The 18198-nt window shown below is 52.7% G+C and overlaps 2 protein-coding genes across 5 annotated transcripts; both read left to right on the top strand.

The window, feature by feature from the left end:
• The first annotated feature begins 375 nt into the window (after positions 1–375).
• Positions 376–8602, top strand: BAIAP2L2 (BAR/IMD domain containing adaptor protein 2 like 2). 3 transcript variants are annotated; one of them, XM_052668304.1, is made up of 14 exons: positions 376–537; positions 1308–1383; positions 1601–1687; positions 1940–2001; positions 2692–2763; positions 2913–3029; positions 3363–3509; positions 3722–3874; positions 4105–4237; positions 4683–4908; positions 5550–5621; positions 5813–5981; positions 7763–7803; positions 7970–8602. In XM_052668304.1, exons 1-14 carry the CDS (start codon positions 499–501, stop codon positions 8043–8045), a joined length of 1470 nt encoding a protein of 489 aa, XP_052524264.1. In that variant the 5' UTR covers positions 376–498; the 3' UTR covers positions 8046–8602. The 3 variants fall into 3 exon arrangements, with proteins under 3 accessions (XP_052524264.1, XP_052524263.1, XP_052524265.1); XM_052668303.1 differs by having other exon boundaries at positions 4102–4237; XM_052668305.1 differs by lacking the exons at positions 376–537; positions 1308–1383 and adding an exon at positions 1392–1492 and having other exon boundaries at positions 4102–4237.
• An 81-nt stretch (positions 8603–8683) lies between these two features.
• Positions 8684–16992, top strand: SLC16A8 (solute carrier family 16 member 8). Of its 2 annotated transcripts, XM_052668302.1 has the most exons (5): positions 8684–9935; positions 12122–12426; positions 12902–13045; positions 13535–14398; positions 16371–16992. In XM_052668302.1, the coding sequence occupies exons 2-5, from the start codon at positions 12198–12200 to the stop codon at positions 16760–16762; spliced, it is 1629 nt and encodes a 542-aa protein (XP_052524262.1). In that variant the 5' UTR covers positions 8684–9935; positions 12122–12197; the 3' UTR covers positions 16763–16992. The 2 variants fall into 2 exon arrangements, with proteins under 2 accessions (XP_052524262.1, XP_052524261.1); XM_052668301.1 differs by having other exon boundaries at positions 8684–12426.
• Positions 16993–18198: the final 1206 nt, after the last annotated feature.

The following is an 18198-nucleotide window of genomic DNA, read 5'->3' as shown; positions in this document are numbered from 1 at the left end:
TTCTCCCTCCTATTTGCTGCCTGTGATCACAAGCCTATAGGGATCTCCTGATCAGTGGGACCTGAGGATGTTCCAGCAGCGTGGGAAGGCTGAGCGAGCCACCTGCGGGCGGTGGGAGGGACAGAGGCAGCAAGAGAGGTGTGACTGTGGCAGGTGGCTGGCTCTGCAGGTGCCAGGGCAGGGGGAGCTGGGCACCGAGCTGGCAATCAATAATTCAAAGAGGCAGTCACGTGCCCTTGCTGGCTGTTGCAGGATTCTTCTCTCACCAGAGTCTGGTTACATCCAGGGATCAAGTTCCAACCTCTTGGCTGGTGAATTATTAAACTCCAGCAGTGCTCTGTTCCCTTTGTACCACGGCTGTGTTTTCCTGCTGTCATTTCTTGCCAGTGATAGGCTCTCCACCCAGCTAGCTCTGTGGAAGGGCTCCTCTGGACCAGCAGCATCTCACGCTCTCCTTCGCCCCTTGCTCATCAGCAGGAGAGAGAAAAGCCTGGGGAGATGGACCTGTCCTACAGATCCACCATCTCCATCTATAAGGTGAGTACTGGCACTGAATGCTGCTCCTGTCTGCCTGGGGGAGATGTGCAGCTGGGAGGAGAGGAGCTGATTCCTGCTGGAAACTCTTCTGGGGGGACAGCTGAGGGTTGGATCTGTCCTCAGGCTGAGCTGCAGCAGCTCCTATGGGCTCTGGGCTGGGTTTGGAAGTGGTGACTGCCAGGAGGGGAGAGTGGCATGGGTCTTATGGCAGACCTTGGAAGAAATTGGGCAGTCAGTTGGATCTGGAGATCCTTTATGGAACGGTCACGCTCCTCGGCTGCTGGTAGTAATCAGTTCAGTTGGCTGTTTCTGTCTTGCTGCAAAGAGCAGTCTGATCTCACTAATGCTTCCCTGTGCATGTTGGTGCTGCAGCAAAGTAGCGAGGGCTGGGAAAAGTGAAATTCCTTATTTCAGCCTCTGCTCTGCTGCTATACTGTAAGCAATAAAACTCTCTGATAGGTTTATCAGCAGGTAAAAGCGATGTGTTGATTTGAAGCAGTCCATCCCTTCTCTTATCAAGCTGCTGAGGTTGACGGTGCATCAGATCCCGGACAGGAAATATAATGTTTGTGCCTGAGTGATAAATGGTGGCCTTCACCTCTGCAGGCTCAGGGAGATCCCCCCACATCTGCAGCAGCTAAGGAGCATGGGGCCCCAGGGAGAAAGCCATCTTTAGATGACAGTGTGGTTCTCCAGAAGCCACCTTGCTCTCTGGCATTGACCTGGTACATGGAGAAGACCAGCATTAACATGCTTCTGCCTGTCCACAGAGCATCCTGGAGCAGTTTAACCCTGCACTGGAGAACCTGGTGTACCTGGGGAACAACTACTTGCGTGCCTTCCATGGTGAGTGGGTTCTCTCCTCATTGTCTTCTGTGTGCTGGGACGCTGCTGGTCTCACCTCATGGCACGTCCTGAGCTTTCCTCCTGCTCTGTGACCCGCTGGTGTTAGCAGGTACAGATGGGGAGAGACCTATATAAGAGGAATAGAGTGAATCTCCTGCACCCTGGGGCTGGTGGGAAGGCAGGTCAGATTCTTACTTCTCCTCTCCTCTCCACACAGCATTATCCAAAGCAGCTGAAGTCTACTTTAAGGCAATTGAAAAGATTGGGGAGCGAGCACTGCAGAGCTCCACCTCTCATGTGCTGGGTAAGGCTCTCGCACACGCCACTGCTGTCCAGGAAAGAGTTTTCCCCAGTAGTTGGTCCCTTTCCAGCTATTGAGGGAAGATAGATTCTCCAAATGAGGGCTCTCAGCCTCTGGAGATACAGAGAGCCGTACACTGTTGGACTTTCACACTCGCATATCAGCTGCGGTGGCACGTTGCTGCTCAACCTCCCTGGTCTCACCAGGAAACAGCCATGGTGTTTTTCCATCCTCTCCCTTCTCTTTTCTCTGAAGGTGAAATCCTGATGCAGATGTCTGACACACAGAGGCTCCTGAGCTCTGATTTAGAAGTTGTGGTGAGTGGTTTTCCTTGGGGCCGGTGTGCAAGTGGGGATGAATAGGGACTTCACATCCTGCAGCTTGCTGGCATTTCCTTCTCAGTCTCTGCAGGCAGGTGCTGCCTCCCTGCCTTCCCTGCTTCACGTGACAGAGGCGTATTGCAGAGCTGCCATGCCCAGAGCCTGCTGCCGTTCCATTTTTGGTGCTGTTTGGGGACTGTCACCACCCTCAGGGAATGCCAATCTTTCCAGCCTTGTGCTGAAGACCAGAGGCGGGTACCAAATGTACACACCCAGGCTGCAGGGCTGCTCCACAGCAACCCCAGAGTGCCCATTTTTGGCTTTTCTTTCGGGGCCACCTGGCAAGAGGGCCTCTGGTTCTGTGAGTTCTGTGAGCCAACCTTTCCATGGCTCTCACAATTCTGCGAGCCAGCCTTCCCATAATTCACACAGCATGGGTTTGGGGGTGATGTCTCCTTCGTAGCATCATACAATCACAGAATCATTAGGATTGGATAAGTCCTCTAAGATCACCTGGTCTAACTGCCATCCCCACCATGCCCACTGACCATGTCTTCAGTGCCACATCCACACGGTTCTGGAACACCCCCAGGGACAGTGACTGCACCACCTCCCTGGGCAGCCTGTGCCAATGCAGCTCTTTCAGAGAATGAAATTTTCCCAATATCCAACCTTTCTCTCTTCCAGGCTCAGACATTCCATGTGGACCTACTGCAGCACATGGAGAAGAACTCCAAAATGGATGTGCAGTTCATCAGTGTGAGTGCTGAGTTCCCTTCCTCTCCTTGGCCCTGCTTGTTTCTCTGCCACCTAAGACATCATGCAGGAGGTGGGGGAGAGGCTTGCCTTCTCCTCTCATGGACTGTGATGTCCCTGGTTCCTCATTGAACTTGCTTTCTACCTGACAGGAGAGCCAGAAGCAGTACGAGCTGGAGTACCGGCGCAAAGCCAACAACCTGGAGAAGTGCACGGCAGAGCTCTGGAGGATGGAGAGGGCCCGCGATAAAAATGTCCGGGAGATGAAGGTGAGCAGGGGTTGCAGGAAGCAGAGCTGGGTAAGAGCAGCTCTGCCCTTCCTGCGAAACCAAGAGATTATCCCTGACAACCAAAAGCCAGCAGGTTTATCTGGGAAAGAGGAAACTCCTCTTCTACAAGGTCCTGCTAACCTGTGGAACTCAATCGTGCAGAACCTGCCAAGCTTTTGCCTCCTTTAGCAAGCCTCAGTGTGCAAGCACATGGTCCCTGTGCTCTGGCTCCTCTCTGCTGGGAAGCTGGTAGCCATGACCACCCCTTTCATTGTTTCTCCTTCTGAATGCTGTATTTCCACTGGCCTCTTCCTCCTTTCCCCCATGACCCAGGAGAACGTGATGCGGCTGCGCTCAGAGATGCAGGCGTTCCTCTCCAACAGCCAGCGGGAGGCTGAGCTGGAGGAGAAACGCCGCTACCGCTTCCTGGCTGACAAGCACCAGTTGCTCTACAACACTCTCCTCCAGTTCTACAGCAGGGTACGGCCCTGGGGAGCAGAGCTGGGTGGCTGGAGGGGAACATGCAGGCAGGAGAGACCCAGGGCTTGGTGACCCCTTGGGTCAGAGCAGTGTTTTGTGCGTGGATCAGGTGGGGATTTGGGGTTCAGGCTGACTGTCCTCAGCTGGAGGAGTATGGCTGGTGAGGAGCTGAATGCCATGTCCATTGCTGCCTATTTCCTCTCTTTTTCCAGGCCCGAGGCATGATCCAGACTAAGGCACCACAGTGGAAGGAGCAGCTGGAGGCCAGCCGCAACCCCACCAACAGCCATGTGCAGGGCCTGCTCACCAGCACTCATGGCCAGGGCTATCCGTCGGGCCGGCTCACGCCTACCCACCTGGAGACGGTGAGGAGCACATGGACAGCCTTCACCATGGTGGTGGCAAGGCTGCTCTGCCTTTCTGAGCTTGCAGGGCAAGGCCAGGCTGTGGCAGCCTCCCTGCCTCTCCATCCTCTGGACAAGATGAAGGAAAGCATACGTATGGGTTGTGATGGAGGAATATGTTGATTTTTGGGGTGTCTCTTCTTTGACACTTCCTCAGTGGCTGTGCACTCAGATTCTTTTCCTTCCAGCAGAGACCCCTTGGAGACTTTGCTTCTTCTATGGCTGGGAGTAGGTCCAGCATCTTCTCTCAGGAACCACCAGAAATGAGACTGTCTCCTCAACCAGAGGTCCCCAGGCGACCGCTGCAGAGGACACCATCAGCCAGTATGTCTCATGTCCAAGAGCTGGGAGACGGTGCTTGGGCCTCTCTGGGAACAGGGTTGGGTTCAGGGAGGGACCACGTCTATTAAACAGTGGGTCCTCAGCCACATCCCCGGGCATAGTGAGAGGTCAGTACATGGGGAGCTGGGGAGGACAGTGATGCATGAGACGGGGAGGAGCTCGGCCTTCAGAGTGGAGTCCATCCAGGACTCAACTGCCTCTCGTTCATCACAAATTTCAGTAATAAATAAATAAGAGCGAGAGAAACAAAAATGTCCCATATTCTACAGCAGGGTCAGGAAGAGGGTCAGCAGCCTTTTGCAGCAGGCAGTGCCTGTGGCCTAAATATCTGGCCAACGACCACGTAGCGCTGGTGTTCTTGAGGCAGCATGGGTTCTTGCAGGAGGATGCTGAGTTCTATCCAGACCCCTCTAATGCCTCTCTGCAGGTTTGATCCCTGCTGGCCGTGTCTCCCGCTCTGGTTCCTTTGGTGAGGCCAGCAGCAGCAGTGAAGGCAGGCGGAGGAGCGGCACAGTGAGAGTGCAGGCTATCGCGCCCCACACGACGGGGGCCAACCGGACCCTGCTGCGCTTCGATCCTGGGGATGTCATCACAGTGCTGATGCCAGAGGCGCAGAACGGCTGGCTGTACGGCAAGCTGGAGGGCTCATCTGTGTACGTGAGACCTCGGTGCAGTAAATGGGCTTTGTCTTTTTGTCTCTCCTGTGCCGTGCCCCCAGCCTGCTTGAGCAGGAGAAGCAGTGAGGCAGGGTGAGGATGGGTGACAAAAGCCAGGGCCCTGGTGATACCTCCCGACTCGCATGGCTGAGTGGCTCCTGCCATGGGAGCCAGCTGTGAACTGCTGGAGTTACCTGAGAGGCCTGGCATTTCTCAGCTCCAGGACAGACAGGGCATGGAAACTGCTGCACCCAGCGCTTACTGAATTACTCCCTATGGCATTACCAGCTGACACTTGTTGGTGAAGCCAACGCCCCATGCTCTGGGTCACTCAGATGCAAGATGAGCAAGAGTAGTGCCTTTCTTCTGATAGAGTTCTGAGGTGCAGCTGCTTTGCCCTGGGGAATAGAGCATAGCTTCTGAGACAGGCGAGTCCTGTGCAAAGCAAAAGGTGAAAATACCGTTGCTCCGTGGCTTCCCAAGGACTGTCTTGCCCCACCTAGGGGTGAAAGTTGTGCTGAATGCTATCACACATGATAGCTGCAGCAGTGGAGGCTCAGCTGATGTGTGGGATGGGTGTAGACAGACCCACAAACTGGTTTGCCTGGAAGTCATTCATCTCTCTTTCTGTGTCTCAGATGTGGCTGGTTCCCTGAAGCTTACGTCAAGCCTCTGGAGGATGCGAGGGACATGGAGGAGCCACCTGTCAGGTAAGAGGAGGGCAGTTGGCCAGCAAGAAAACAAAGTGCCTGCCACCTAGTAAGTCTTTCATACTAGCAGGATGCCTGTTTCAGGTGCAGGCTGCATAATTTCTCCAAAGATGTCTCTGTGGCTGGCACCTGTGCTGCTCCCCATTCCTTGCTCTTTGGCTCTCCTCTCACTGTTTTCCCTTCTTGCTCAGGTCTTTCCCACTCCGGAGCAGTCACAGTATGGATGACATCTTGGACCATCCCAGCGTTTCTTCCTCTAGCTGGTCTGCTGCTGCCCAAGCTGCTGTGCCAAACCCACCTCCTGCACCGGTGGGTGCCGGCAGTCACCAGAGTGGGCTGGTGACATCAGGTGGTATGAAGGTGAGTGCAGGAGGGCTGACTGATATCAGTGGAGGGAGGTACATCCTTCCAATGGTACTGGCTTCCATCCTTTTCTGCAGTGAGAAGGAAAAATGCTTATGAGATGTTGACATGTGCCCTCTTCCCTTGTCGAGATTAGATGGCTTGTTAGCATTGGCCTTTCTCATCCAGTCTGCTCTCATGCAACCATGTCCTGGTGTCCCTACAGTCAATTTTGTCTGTGCAGATCCTCAGTGCTTGGATTTCCTCTTCCAGGGACTGTCTTTGTGCTCCTGCCCTTCTCATTTTTCTCTGTTTTTTGCTCACCAGGGCCCCTTCAGTTCAGTCCTTTTCTCCATGACTTCCCAGCCTGATTTCTGGTGGCTCCGAGGCAGCACCTCTTTCTGCTAATAGTAGGACCATGGAGTGATCAGGCTGGGCTGGGGGTGGCTTACCAGCTGACAGAGATGCCATCCTTCTTCTCCCTTCAGTGAATGGAGAATAGTTTCATTGGTCCTCTTCCAAATTTGAGCAAGGCTTGGATTAAAATCACAGCTGGAATAGGCAGAGAACTGAGGGTAAAGGCTGAGAGCACAGCTATTTTGGAGAGTCTTAGAACAAGGAATTTTCAACTCATAGCTCACAGATGGCAAGTTGGGAATTAAACTCTCCATGTAACATTGCTTCCAGTTGTGAGGAATTGACTGGTGAAAACAGTCAAAGTTAAAGTGGAGGACAGTTGAAAATGAGGACCTCTGGTTGGAGAGGGAAGAATGGTGCTGCCTGCTAGGAAGGCTAGGAAACCTCATTTCTAGTCACTGGTTCTAGGCAGTGTGAAGTTGTAGGAAACTGGATGGCTCGAAAGACTGGAACACATTTAATCAGGCTTTCATCTTCCCTTTCATGATCTGTTCCATGGTTTCAGGAAGCCTCAGGCTGCACAGCACAGAGGGGAATGGGCTCTAAATTCTATGGCCTCTGGGTTACTGATTTCCATCCATCTCCAAGGCTAGAATATAGGGGTAGACCTGAGATTGAACAATGATGTATGTGGAGCATTTAAATTTTGGTGGCAAAACAACTGAATCTCATTAGAAGTTTGGAAAGACTCAGCCTTGCTCTAAACTTCTGCCCCAAATATCCTCCAGCAGCAAATAAATGTTTGTTGCTATTCCCAGTTGGAATACAGAGCTTTCTTGTCTGCCACCAGCTACAGAAAGTGCTGTGCATTAGCAGGCCATCACAGTTGTCACTGATCCTTCATCATCTACTGGCCAAGGATAAGGGTCACAGGACCCAGCTCTCTTTCTCCTTCAGGTTGGTTCACATTTAAACAATACATATGTAGGGCAGGGTACCAGCACTCTTGCATTCCCCTGCAGGTGCAGGGAGCATGTGAGGACTCTGACAACGAGCTCTTTGCTAGAGTGGGTGGGCAACATGAGGGGGCATCTCTGGCTGTGCTGGCAGGGTGGAATGTAGACCAGACTGGCCCTGTTTGCTGTGCTCTTCAGACATGACACTTAGGGGATCTGAGGCATCTCCCTTCTTCCTCAAAACAAAGGGACGTGTCCTAGGGGAACAGGGAACCTGTGGTGTAGAGACCGCCAACCACCACAGGTAATATGCAAAATTTGAATGAATAAGGAGTCAGAGCCCTGTTAGTAGGGCTTGGGCTCTTAATTCACTCAAGCTTTTTGCAAAATCTTCTTTCAAGTGTGCAGTGTCCCCTGATCCACTTTTGTCTCTCCATTCCCTCCCCCAGTCCAGATAACTCACAGTTGCCTTTCTTTTCACTGCAGAAACCAGGAGTATTTGACCAGCCACCTGAACTCTTCCCAAGGTAAGAGTGAAACATAGGGCTGCACTCTGGAACCACCAGAAAGAATGGCATTATTACAGTGCTATTACTATAGAAGACTTAACAGCTCTTGCTTGGTCATCAGCTCTCCAGCACGGTCTTTCCAGACCATTTTGCTTGATGTGATCTGTCTCCTTTTCCCTTTCAGAGGTACCAACCCCTTTGCCACAGTCAAGCTACGTCCCACGATCACCAACGATCGCTCTGCACCCATTATCCGATGAAGTGGTCGTGCAGGGAAGAGGAAGGCATAGGAGTGACGGGCTGCAACCCCTATTGGGCAGTGACCTCATGCTACCGCTCACAGAATGACCTCTCTCTATCCCTCCCTTCCCTCTGGGACATGAGGACCTGTCTCATGGCTGTCTGGCATGCTGTAGCCAACAGCAGGCCCTCTTTGGATTGCCCTCCACCCCTGTGTGATGTTGTTGTGCTTAAGTGGGAGAAGCCTGGTGATGGTGGCCTGAGGGGTGGTGGTGGGGAAATTCTGATGGTCTGGGAAAAGGACACTTGGCAGATTTTGCTGCTGGAAAAATGAATCCCAGAGGGAGGTGGCTGCCACAAAGCTGCCAGTGATGTGACTTGGCTGAAGGGCTCTTGGCCCCTTTGTCAGCCATGTTGGCTTCAGCCCCTCTTCACCACTAGCAGACCCCTTCCCTGGCCAGTCAGCTCCTGGGCACAGGGAAGGAGGTGATGGAGCCCAGTGTCACGGTCCTACCCTTCCACCAGTTGTCCTGTGGAGAAAGCATTTTGAAATAAAACAGACCATGCTGCTTCCATAGCTGTTCCAGCAGCCAGGCCTTTGCTGTGCTCAGAGGGCATGGAGAGGAGGACGTGGCTCCCCTAACAGCCAGGGGATGGGGGCTGCTTGACCCTCTGCCAGGCCTCACCAGCCAGCCCTGGCTCTGCTGTCACTGGAGGGCAGCACAACCCTGCTTCCTGGTCCCCTCAGCGCCTGGTAGGCCTCAGGCTGGAGGATAAGGCCTAGCGGCCATCTTCTCAGTCCCTGCCATCCCGGCCCTGTAACTGGGCTGCCCTCCCTCCCAGGAAGGGAGCGCAAGCAGCAGCCCAGGCCTGAGCCGATTAGCCTTATTAATAGAAATTAAACCCTGGCTGCGAGTGCTGCCAAGACCTGCGGGGGCCCCGCATGTGCCTCCTTCCCTACTGATGGGGCACAGGGACTAAGAGGCTTGGGAGGATTAACATGTGGGCCCCGAAACCCTGCCCTCGAGCCTGCAGGGGAATGGGCTCCCCCGTGTGTGGCTGGGAATCATGGTGGCAATCGAATGGTAGCCATGTAGGGGTTTTGTTTTGGGGAGGATGCTGAGGGTGGGATGGATGTCCCAGCAGCTCTTCCAGCCATGGACGATGGCAATCACTCAGCTGCTCCACCTGATCTTCACTCTCTGCTGGGCATGTGCCCCTTGGCTTTGCCCCAGTCCAGAGCATGGAAGAGGTAGTGGGCACCTGGAGGCACCCATCTCCTGTTTTGCTCCTCACTGAAACGTGGATCTCTGCTATGTTCTCCCCCTGCACCCAGTCTCCTGCTCAGCCCATCACAGCACTCCTCTTCCTCCTTTGTCCCCTCCCAACCTGCCCAGTTCTGCTGGGAGATCAGTGAGGAGCCCCTTGGCAGGCTATGGGATTACTGTGGGATTCGGGCTGCGACAGGCAGCCTCCTCCCCATTGGCTGGAAAAGCCTCTTAAAAGTGGAGAAGTGCGTTCTGCACGCTCAGCACCTGCTGGTCTTCATCAACCTGAAGCCATAATCAGCCACTGACCCACATCCACACTGCCTGCATCCACCCAGAGGAGGCAAGGGGGTCCCTTGCGTGGGGCATCCCTTCTGCAGAGGGTGGCATTGGAGCTGGAGGAAAGCACGCTGAAAGGGGGATTAGCTCTGCAGTGAGGACGTGGCTGCCCCTGAAGAAAGTAGCAGGGCACAAGAGACTCCTGCAGCTGTCACCCTGTGCCCTGCTGACGGCGTGCCCACCATGGAACAAAGAACCTGCGGGGCCATCTGACTGGGCACACTCGTCCAGAGCCAGGGAGTACCAGCTGGACTGACCTGCTCGGTCTCTGGGGTCTTTGGCACTCCTCGCTTCATTGCACAGGTCAGTGATACAGAGGGGTGCTCGCATCTGAGCACACATTACAGCTTCTGAAGGCCTGTACTCATTTCACTCTTTAGTGAAAGCTTTCCCATGGTGGTTTTTGTAGGCTACTGGCAAAAATTGTGGCCTTTTGCATTTATTAAACCCTTCCCAGCCTATCCAAGAGACATCCTCGTATTTGTGTGCACGCTCCTGGATGCTGGTAGTGGTGCAACTTTCCTGGTACAATGGGGTTTTTCTGCAGTGGCCTTCACCTGGTCGGGGCTGGTAACTTCTGGTGCTGGTGCAAGTCTCCTGACCTGGAGCTAGACCTCTCCAGCTGCAGCTAGACCCATAGCAGTGCTCACTATGGGCCTACTTGCATGCGATGCCCAGGGCAAGTGCTGCTGCCTGTGCTGATGAGCTTTAGCATAGGGTATTTTTACCCATGAATAAAGCTCCTTAAGTGTGGAGAAAATAATAGCAAGCTGTAGCGTATGCAGAGGCAGGTACAGGGTACATGGTGTGAGCACCATGTGCAGCGGTGAGCAGAGGAGCCTGCGTGCGCACCGGGGCGTTATGATTGAGGCAGCTCTGAACCGCCTGCTCAGAGCTGGGATAAAGCTCCAGCAGAGCTGTGCTGCAGCACGTTGGCTTGGAGGGAGCTCCACGTGTGAGCTGCTCAGCTGCACCTCATCTTTGTCGGTCAGCATAGAGCTGCAGCCAGGTAAATGCTCTTTCATACCTTGTTGTATAGGTGTGTTGTGCCATGGAAGGGGCTGCTGCAGGACCCATCCAGCCCAGACTCGAGCAGTACCCGTGGGTATTTGTCTAACGTGCTCAGATGCTGTTGATTCATCACTAACAGGTGATGCTGTGGAAATCTCTGAAATGATCCCACAGATGGACAAATGTTTTCTTGCTGGGAAGATGAAATGCAAAGGGTCTAATTGATTGACTTGATTTGCGGCAGAGGACAGGAGCAAGAAGAGTGAGGCTGCAAGAGGGGCTCAGGCAAAAAGGGTTGGGATATGCTTGGTGGCAGCTGCTCTTATTTGAGGTGCAGTGGATGTAGTGGTGGTTGAGGGCAGCACTGATGAGCCATTAGTGCACTTTTGCAATGGGTCAACTTTTGCTTGGTTGTAACCAGGTTGGGTTGGGAGAGGGGCAAGGACAGGTAAGGGCTGAAGCTGAGTTTACTGGGCAATACTGATGGTGGGTGGATAGTTGAACTAGATAATCTTGGAGGTCTTTTCCAACCATGAGGATTTGATGATTCTATGAGGCTGTGTTAAGTCTGATTGTGCTGGTTCCAGTGGTCAGAATACCACCAGAAAGGGGTGAGGAGAAGGTATGTGTGTTTGTAGAGTGCATAATTAACCTTTTCATGCTAGCAATGAGTCTTTTCCTTTTTTTGCAGGCTGGTCTCAATTCATGCCTCTGCCCATTGACACAGTCCCTGAGAGTTATTAGGGTATTGCCACCCGTAAGAGCTGCCTCAGTCCTCCCCTTTTTTGTGGCTGATGGGGTCCTGAAGGTTGGGACTGCTGTGCTGCAGTGTACTGTGGCTGTAGCAGACACTGGGTGCTGGCATAAATAAACCCCAGGAGGAGGAAGGAGGGAGACCACTGGGGTGGCTGATGACTCTTAATCCACCTTAACTTCTGCAGGTTAGCCTTGGTCAGATGCCTGATTAAAGCCATCAGCCAAGACCATTTGGTGTCATTTTGTGTGCTGACACCTTCTGATACTACTGGGGAGTAGCAAATCAAAGATCAGCGATAACTGTGCATGCAGGTGTGAAAATAAGCTTTGATGCTGAAGAAACTGAGGTAGTGCTTGGTGTTGGAAGGGGTATGGCAGAAACTCAGTACCTAGGGGAGAAATGGGAAATACATTCTTACAGCAGCCAACTGGAGCAAAATTCCTGTGCAGCTTAGGAGTCCTGAGAGCAACTCACAAGACATATCCTCTAATTCCCTCCTTCTCCCCCCTTTGACTTTGTTGTGGCCCCTCCGGATAGGTATGGAGCCCTAATCTCTCTGGCACGCAAATAACCACTGCCACAGGTTTGCCATGCTCTCAACCTTCACCCATTTTCCAAGTGTGGTCTCTTGTAGCAGGGAAAGGAACATGAGGGCTGTATACGGAGGACATGGAGGGAGACCTTGTAGTAAATGTTTGCCTGCTATGCTCTTCTCTTGCAGAATCTGCAGATCTCTTGCTGTCTCCCTGTGTCACCCTACCTCCTCCCGGCCTGCCTTTCCCCACCCAGGCTACACAATGGGGAGAGCTGACCCAGAGGAAGGGCAGCTCCCAGCTCCTGTGAAGCCCCCAGATGGCGGCTGGGGCTGGATTGTTCTCTTTGGCTGCTTTGTGATCACTGGCTTCTCCTATGCCTTCCCAAAAGCTGTCAGTGTCTACTTCAAGGAGCTCATGAAAGATTTCCACGTGGGCTACAGTGACACAGCCTGGATCTCCTCTATCATGCTGGCCATGCTCTATGGAACAGGTGATGCTTGGATATAACACTCCCTACCCAACCTGTGCCTCCTCTGCCCTTACAGAGTTCCAAACCATGTCCCCATGAGCACACTCAATGGCCTCATCCGGAACCAGTGTGCTGAAGACAGTTCTCTTGCTGCATACATCTAGATGCGTGGTACATTTCATGTCTCTATCTCCTTTGTCCCAGGAGATCTCTGGGGTCACCCCACTGTCCACGATGTTTGCTGAAGCACCAAGTCCTTTATTGTTCCCAGAGAACAGGGAGCTGAAAGCAGGGCAGGGCAAAAATCTCCACACCAGGACTTCCATCCCTTGGCCAGGTCCAGGGACTGTGTAGCTAAACAGCCAAGCAGTGATCTCTGCCGTTAGAGTTTCATCTTCCCCGGTGCCCTGTTTGGGCACACTGCCCCTTCCCACATGTCCTGCCTGTCTATCTTCACCTTCTGAAATCCTACTCTGTCTTCTCTGCTTCCTCCCAGGACCAGTATGCAGCATCATGGTGAACCAGTTTGGCTGCCGGCCTGTGATGCTCATTGGAGGGCTGCTAGCTTCCTCTGGGATGATTCTGGCATCTTTTACCACCAACATCATTGAGCTTTATCTGACAGCTGGTGTGCTGACAGGTGAGAGCCCCAGGAATAGGGGTGGCACACCGATGGAAGAGCCAAGAGTGCACTGTATCGCCCTTTAGCATTGCCATGTCTGGCATCAGGTCACCTCTCAAACTATTTACACCTGCTCACAGGAGGCATCTAGTCTTGAATGTTGCACTGTAGGAGGTTTATCTGCTGAATGTAAACAGTCAGGAGAGAGGGACAGAAGAAAGGCAAGCAATGCCCAGTGATCACGGCAATCGGAGTGGCAAGAATACATAGTGGTATTGGGACAAAGACTCTGTTAAGAGCAGAGATCCTGTCTAAATGTGGTCACAGATATTAGATTCAAATACAGTTCCAATAGACAGGCTGTTAGCCCATCTTTTCCAGTGGAGAAGAGGCTTGTGGGGAAGGACTTCAGGACTAGGGCAGTTTAGGGTGGGTTTTTGCTTGTTGTAAGACATGTCTCACCTCCTTGCACTCCGTCCCTCTCTCCCGGCTCTCACCCTCTCATAGGTCTGGGTATGGCGTTGAACTTCCAGCCCTCACTGATCATGCTGGGCACCTACTTTGACAAACGTCGGCCTCTTGCCAATGGACTGGCTGCTGCCGGGAGCCCTGTCTTCCTTTCCTCCCTCTCTCCATTGGGGCAAGTGCTGCTGGAGAAGTTTGGTTGGCGAGGAGGATTCCTCATCATGGGGGGCCTTCTACTCAACTGCTGCACTTGTGGGGCAGTCATGAGACCCCTGGATACAGGCATGAAGAGGAAAATGGAGAAAGTTCAGGACAAATATGAAGCCAAGGAGATGCTGCCCATGGGAGGCAAGTCAGAGGAGGGCATCAGCACCACTGATGGAACCAAGAAAGCCAAGAAAGCCAAAAAGAAGCCCAAGAAAGGAAAGAAGCTGTTGGATTTCAGCATCTTTTCCAACCGAGGCTTCATCATTTACACTATCTCAAAGTTCATCCTGGTCTTGGGTCTCTTCGTGCCCCCCATCTTGCTGGTCAACTACGCCAAGGACACAGGAGTACCAGACACAGAGGCCGCCTTCTTGCTCTCCATCATCGGTTTCATCGACATCTTTGCCCGGCCAGCGTGTGGCATGGTGGCAGGCTTGAAGTGGGTCCGCCCTCACGTGGCATACCTGTTCAGCTTCTCTATGCTCTTCAACGGCTTGACAGACATCTGCAGTGCCAGGGCTAGCAATTACACGGGGCTGGTCATCTTCTGTGTCTTTTTCGGCATTTCTTACGGCATGGTAGGGGCTCTGCAGTTCGAGGTGCTGATGGCCATCGTTGGCTCCCAGAAGTTCTCCAGTGCCATCGGGCTGGTCTTACTTATCGAGGCTTTTGCTGTGCTCATCGGTCCACCCTCCGCAGGTAGGTCTTGTGCTGCAAAATGCAGGTGGTTAGTTTTGCTGCCATCCCACAGTATTGTTGGTATTGGATGTGGTCACAATCCTTGAATAAAGGCCCCACTTCTCAATTTCAAAGTTCCCCTGAAAGCTCTCTGAAGTGAGAGCTCCTGGTCTCCCTTCATGCACTGCAGCTGAGCCAGGGAAGAAAATGGTAAGTGATATTTCCTTCTGCTTTCCTGACAGATCTCAGCAATGGCAGGCATACAGAATGGCACAACATCTAGAGTCCCTCAGTCCTCATCAGTGACACTTCTCCCTCTTTCATGCTGGGATCCCTGTTTCTGTCTTCACTGTGAACACTGCATCAAATCGTGTTGTGGTTAGGGTCAGGCACATTTTGCAAGCAATCCCGTGAGAGTCTTCAGGGGGGCAAGATTATTTCAAGTTCTCCTTGATGTCTGTGGCATTTTGATTGATGCTGTGAATGGTGATTTCAACTTGTATTAGCCCCAGCCCAAGGTACCAGCATGTTGGTGTCAATCAAGGCTGCCAAAATGGTCTGTATAGGCACATGAAGCATTTGCTGTTAGAGTGTTTTCCATGCTCGCCTGCCCTCTTACATGTTATTTGACAGAGTTTAAGGTCAAATGGTTTCTTGTACAGAACAGGGTGTAGGAGACTACTGTGGATGAAATTTCTCCAGGTCAGGAAACTTCAAGAATGACAATGGGAGTCTGAAGACACTGAGGCAGCAAAGCCAGGACACACAGAGCAGGTAGTGGAGGCTGTATCTTCAAGGCCACCACCCCACACATCAGTCAGTGGTCAAACGACTGTGGGCCAGCATGGGGGGTGGGACTCCCTCCTCCGTTCACCTGTGCTTTGGCACTGTGTGAGTACAAGCTGGGACAGAGATGGAGCAGGGTCACTGATGGAGCACAGTCACATGGACTAGGGGGCTCCTATTTCCCCACCCTGGAGGGACTTTGCTGCAAGATCTGCTTGTATATGAGCTTGAGGGTGCTTGCAAACCCCATAGCTTGGACTTGGCACAGCCGCTTGACTGAAAGAAAGGGCTTGAACAAAGTGTCTTTGTTTGGTGTAATCCTCCTGAGCTGTTTCCCCCTGTATGGGGCTGAGGGGCTCGCTGTAGGATAAGCTGCATACAATCCACACTTGCTGTCCAGTTGGGGTGAAAGGGGCACATTCACCTGCTAAGGAATTCGCTGTTTGTGAATGCAGGGCCGGTTTCATTACAGCCGGGGCCAGGGGTCACATCTGCTGGCAGGAGAATGCAGGACTGGGATGAAGCTTTTGGCCATCACAGCCCCATCTCAGCTTGGCAAATGCTATCTCAATTACAGTGGGAACTCTCTTTCCATTGTCAGCCTTGAGACATTTGGGAGAACATAGGATCATAGAAAGGCTAGGGTTGGAAGGGACCTCAAAGATCACCTAGTTCCAACCTCCCTGTCATGGACAGGCTGCCAACGACTAGAGCAAGCACTAGATCAGATTGCCCAGGGCCCTATCCAATCTGGCCTTGAATGCCTCCAGGAATAAGACATCCACAGCTTCTATCCACAGCTTCTCTGGCAGTCTGTGCCAGTGCCTCAATACCTTCTCTGTGAAAGAAGAGATATCTCTTGGGCAGAGGTGTGTGCCCTCCAAGGAAGCCTTGTCCCCAGAGGCTGATCTCATCTTGACAAGAAGATGGCCCACCACAGCCTGACACCATGATATCAGTGCGTCAGCATTGCTTAGCCTTGTCAGAGCATGGGAAAGCACCAAACCCACACTCTTAAAGTAGTGACCTTGGTGGCACAGCATGACTCCTGGTTGCCCATCTCCTTACCCAGGATGATTTCGGATATCCAGGCTTCCTGCTCTTCCTTTCAGAAATGGGTCCCCAGGTGCTGCCCAGCAGTGCTGGTCTGTCCATCCAGGAATGCTTAGACCGAGGCTAACCTCCTTGTTTCTTCTCCAACCTCCAGGCCGCTTGGTTGATGCTCTCAAGAACTACGAGGTGATCTTCTACTTGGCGGGCTCAGAGGTGGTGCTCTCCGCTCTCTTCCTGGCCATGGCCACCTACTGCTGCCTGAACCGAGGGAAGAAGACACCTCCCCCAGAGAAAAACCCTTCGGCAGGTGGTGGGAGTGACACTGAAGAAGCCGAGTCTGATGTGCAGGAAGCCGAGGAGCATAGCAGCGATAACCACCAGCCAGCCCATGGCACTGACAAGGCCATGGCGGCAGCCAATGAGGAGGCCAACCATGTGGAGGATGAGCAGAGTGGGGAGGGAGGCAGGTGTCCTGAGGCGGATGGGGAGGTGTTGGCACGAGCTGGCTGCAATGCCGACCAGACAGTGGAGAGGGACAGTTTTTAGCCAGGAAAGAGAAATGGGGATGTAAATTACCGGCCTGGTTTGTGTGTAACTCAGCGTGGGAGTGTAGATGGAATGTGGATTGAAAAAAAGACAAAAGCAAATGTAAGAGATAAAAGGGTGAAAGACTAAGAATAGCTGGTCCTCATGTACATACGTCCACATACCTACACAGAGATATGTCTACTTGTGTCCTGCACCATGCTGGTACAACGCAGGTTCAGTGCAGCCCAACCCCCTACCTCCAAACCAGCCCTGAAAAATATATTTTGAAGAGGCTGCGAAGGACTCTCCTTTTCTTTCTGCATTGTCACAATACAGAACACAATTAGAGACTCTTTGTTATCATCTCTGGTATGCTCTGGTCTGGTGTCAGTGTTTCCTTTACGCCATTCCCAGGGTCAGGAACAGCAGGATAGCACAGTCCTGAATGGCACAGCTCTTGGAAGGACCAAGGGCAGCTGCCATACCTAGTCTGGGCTTGCCTTGCTCCTGGGACACACAAACCAGGGAGTTTGTAATAGTCATGGGAGCAGGCATGCCAGGCAAGCCGGGAATAGGTTTAAGAGATGCTGTAGCTCATAGCTATCATTGGGTCATGTCCTGCTGCAGCCAGCATGGGATTAAATGCTGCATCTCCCCCAGTACCTCCTCAGGGCACTGCTGAACCAGTGGGAGCACTGGCTGTGATCACCTCCCTCTTGAGCACCTTCAGTGGGCAGTAAAGCTGGGGCAGTGGCACATAACGGCTCTTCCAAGCTGCTACCAGAGCGCAAGAAGGCGACACCTCGAAAGGGCTAAGCCACTAAGCAAGCCCCACAGCACGGAGCTTTGCTGCCAGGAATAGCAGTGGCAGCTGGGGGTGGGGTTGTCAGTGCAGGTAAACATCCCTGTCCCAAGCACTTATCCACTGAGCAGGAATGGCACAAGATGCGCGCGTGTGTGTTTTCTTTTTTAATAGAGAAAGGCCTCTTACATAACAGAATCAAAGGTAAGGCAGAAAGACAAGCTGCGGCCTTTCGGGTGCCACCAATGAGGGTGGTGGGGCACGTGGCCAGGCAGGCAGGACTCCCCACCCCCTGCCCACAGTGGTGGATTTCTGCATTCAGGGAGGACAACCTTCCCTGGCATGCTTAAACCGCTCTTAATCTGCTTTGGGACCGGATCTTTTATAAACACCCTTGGCCAAAGCCCTTTCTTCCCGTTAGCCCCGGAGGAACCTCTTACAGCAAGGAGGGATCAAGACCTAAGCAGGACTGGTCTGCAAGGAAGGCAGAGCATGAGACCATCAGACAAGGTGGTCATTCCAGACAGGACTGACTGTTAATTGATGAGTAACAGGTGAAGCCAACAGAACTCACAGAGCTGTTTAAACCTAGCTGGGGCATAGGAACACGATGGAAAGTTTCTCAGGTGTATCTAGCATGAAGAAACCATAA

This window comes from Tympanuchus pallidicinctus, unplaced genomic scaffold (assembly GCF_026119805.1).
Source record: "Tympanuchus pallidicinctus isolate F22 unplaced genomic scaffold, pur_lepc_1.0 scaffold8, whole genome shotgun sequence".
Lineage (NCBI taxonomy): Eukaryota > Metazoa > Chordata > Aves > Galliformes > Phasianidae > Tympanuchus > Tympanuchus pallidicinctus.
This window is presented reverse-complemented; position numbering and strand designations above follow the sequence as displayed.

Bases quoted from the DNA above. Each gene is read 5' to 3' on its own strand.
- BAIAP2L2 (XM_052668303.1), top strand. From the start codon at position 499: ATGGACCTGTCCTACAGATCCACCATCTCCATCTATAAG. The intron at 5,622-5,812 runs GTAAGAGGAGGG...CTTCTTGCTCAG, and splicing joins ATGGAGGAGCCACCTGTCAG to GTCTTTCCCACTCCGGAGCA. The intron at 5,982-7,762 runs GTGAGTGCAGGA...TTTTCACTGCAG, and splicing joins TGACATCAGGTGGTATGAAG to AAACCAGGAGTATTTGACCA.
- SLC16A8 (XM_052668301.1), top strand. From the start codon at position 11,991: ATGCTCTCAACCTTCACCCATTTTCCAAGTGTGGTCTCTTGTAGCAGG. The intron at 13,046-13,534 runs GTGAGAGCCCCA...ACCCTCTCATAG, and splicing joins GACAGCTGGTGTGCTGACAG to GTCTGGGTATGGCGTTGAAC. The intron at 14,399-16,370 runs GTAGGTCTTGTG...TCCAACCTCCAG, and splicing joins CATCGGTCCACCCTCCGCAG to GCCGCTTGGTTGATGCTCTC.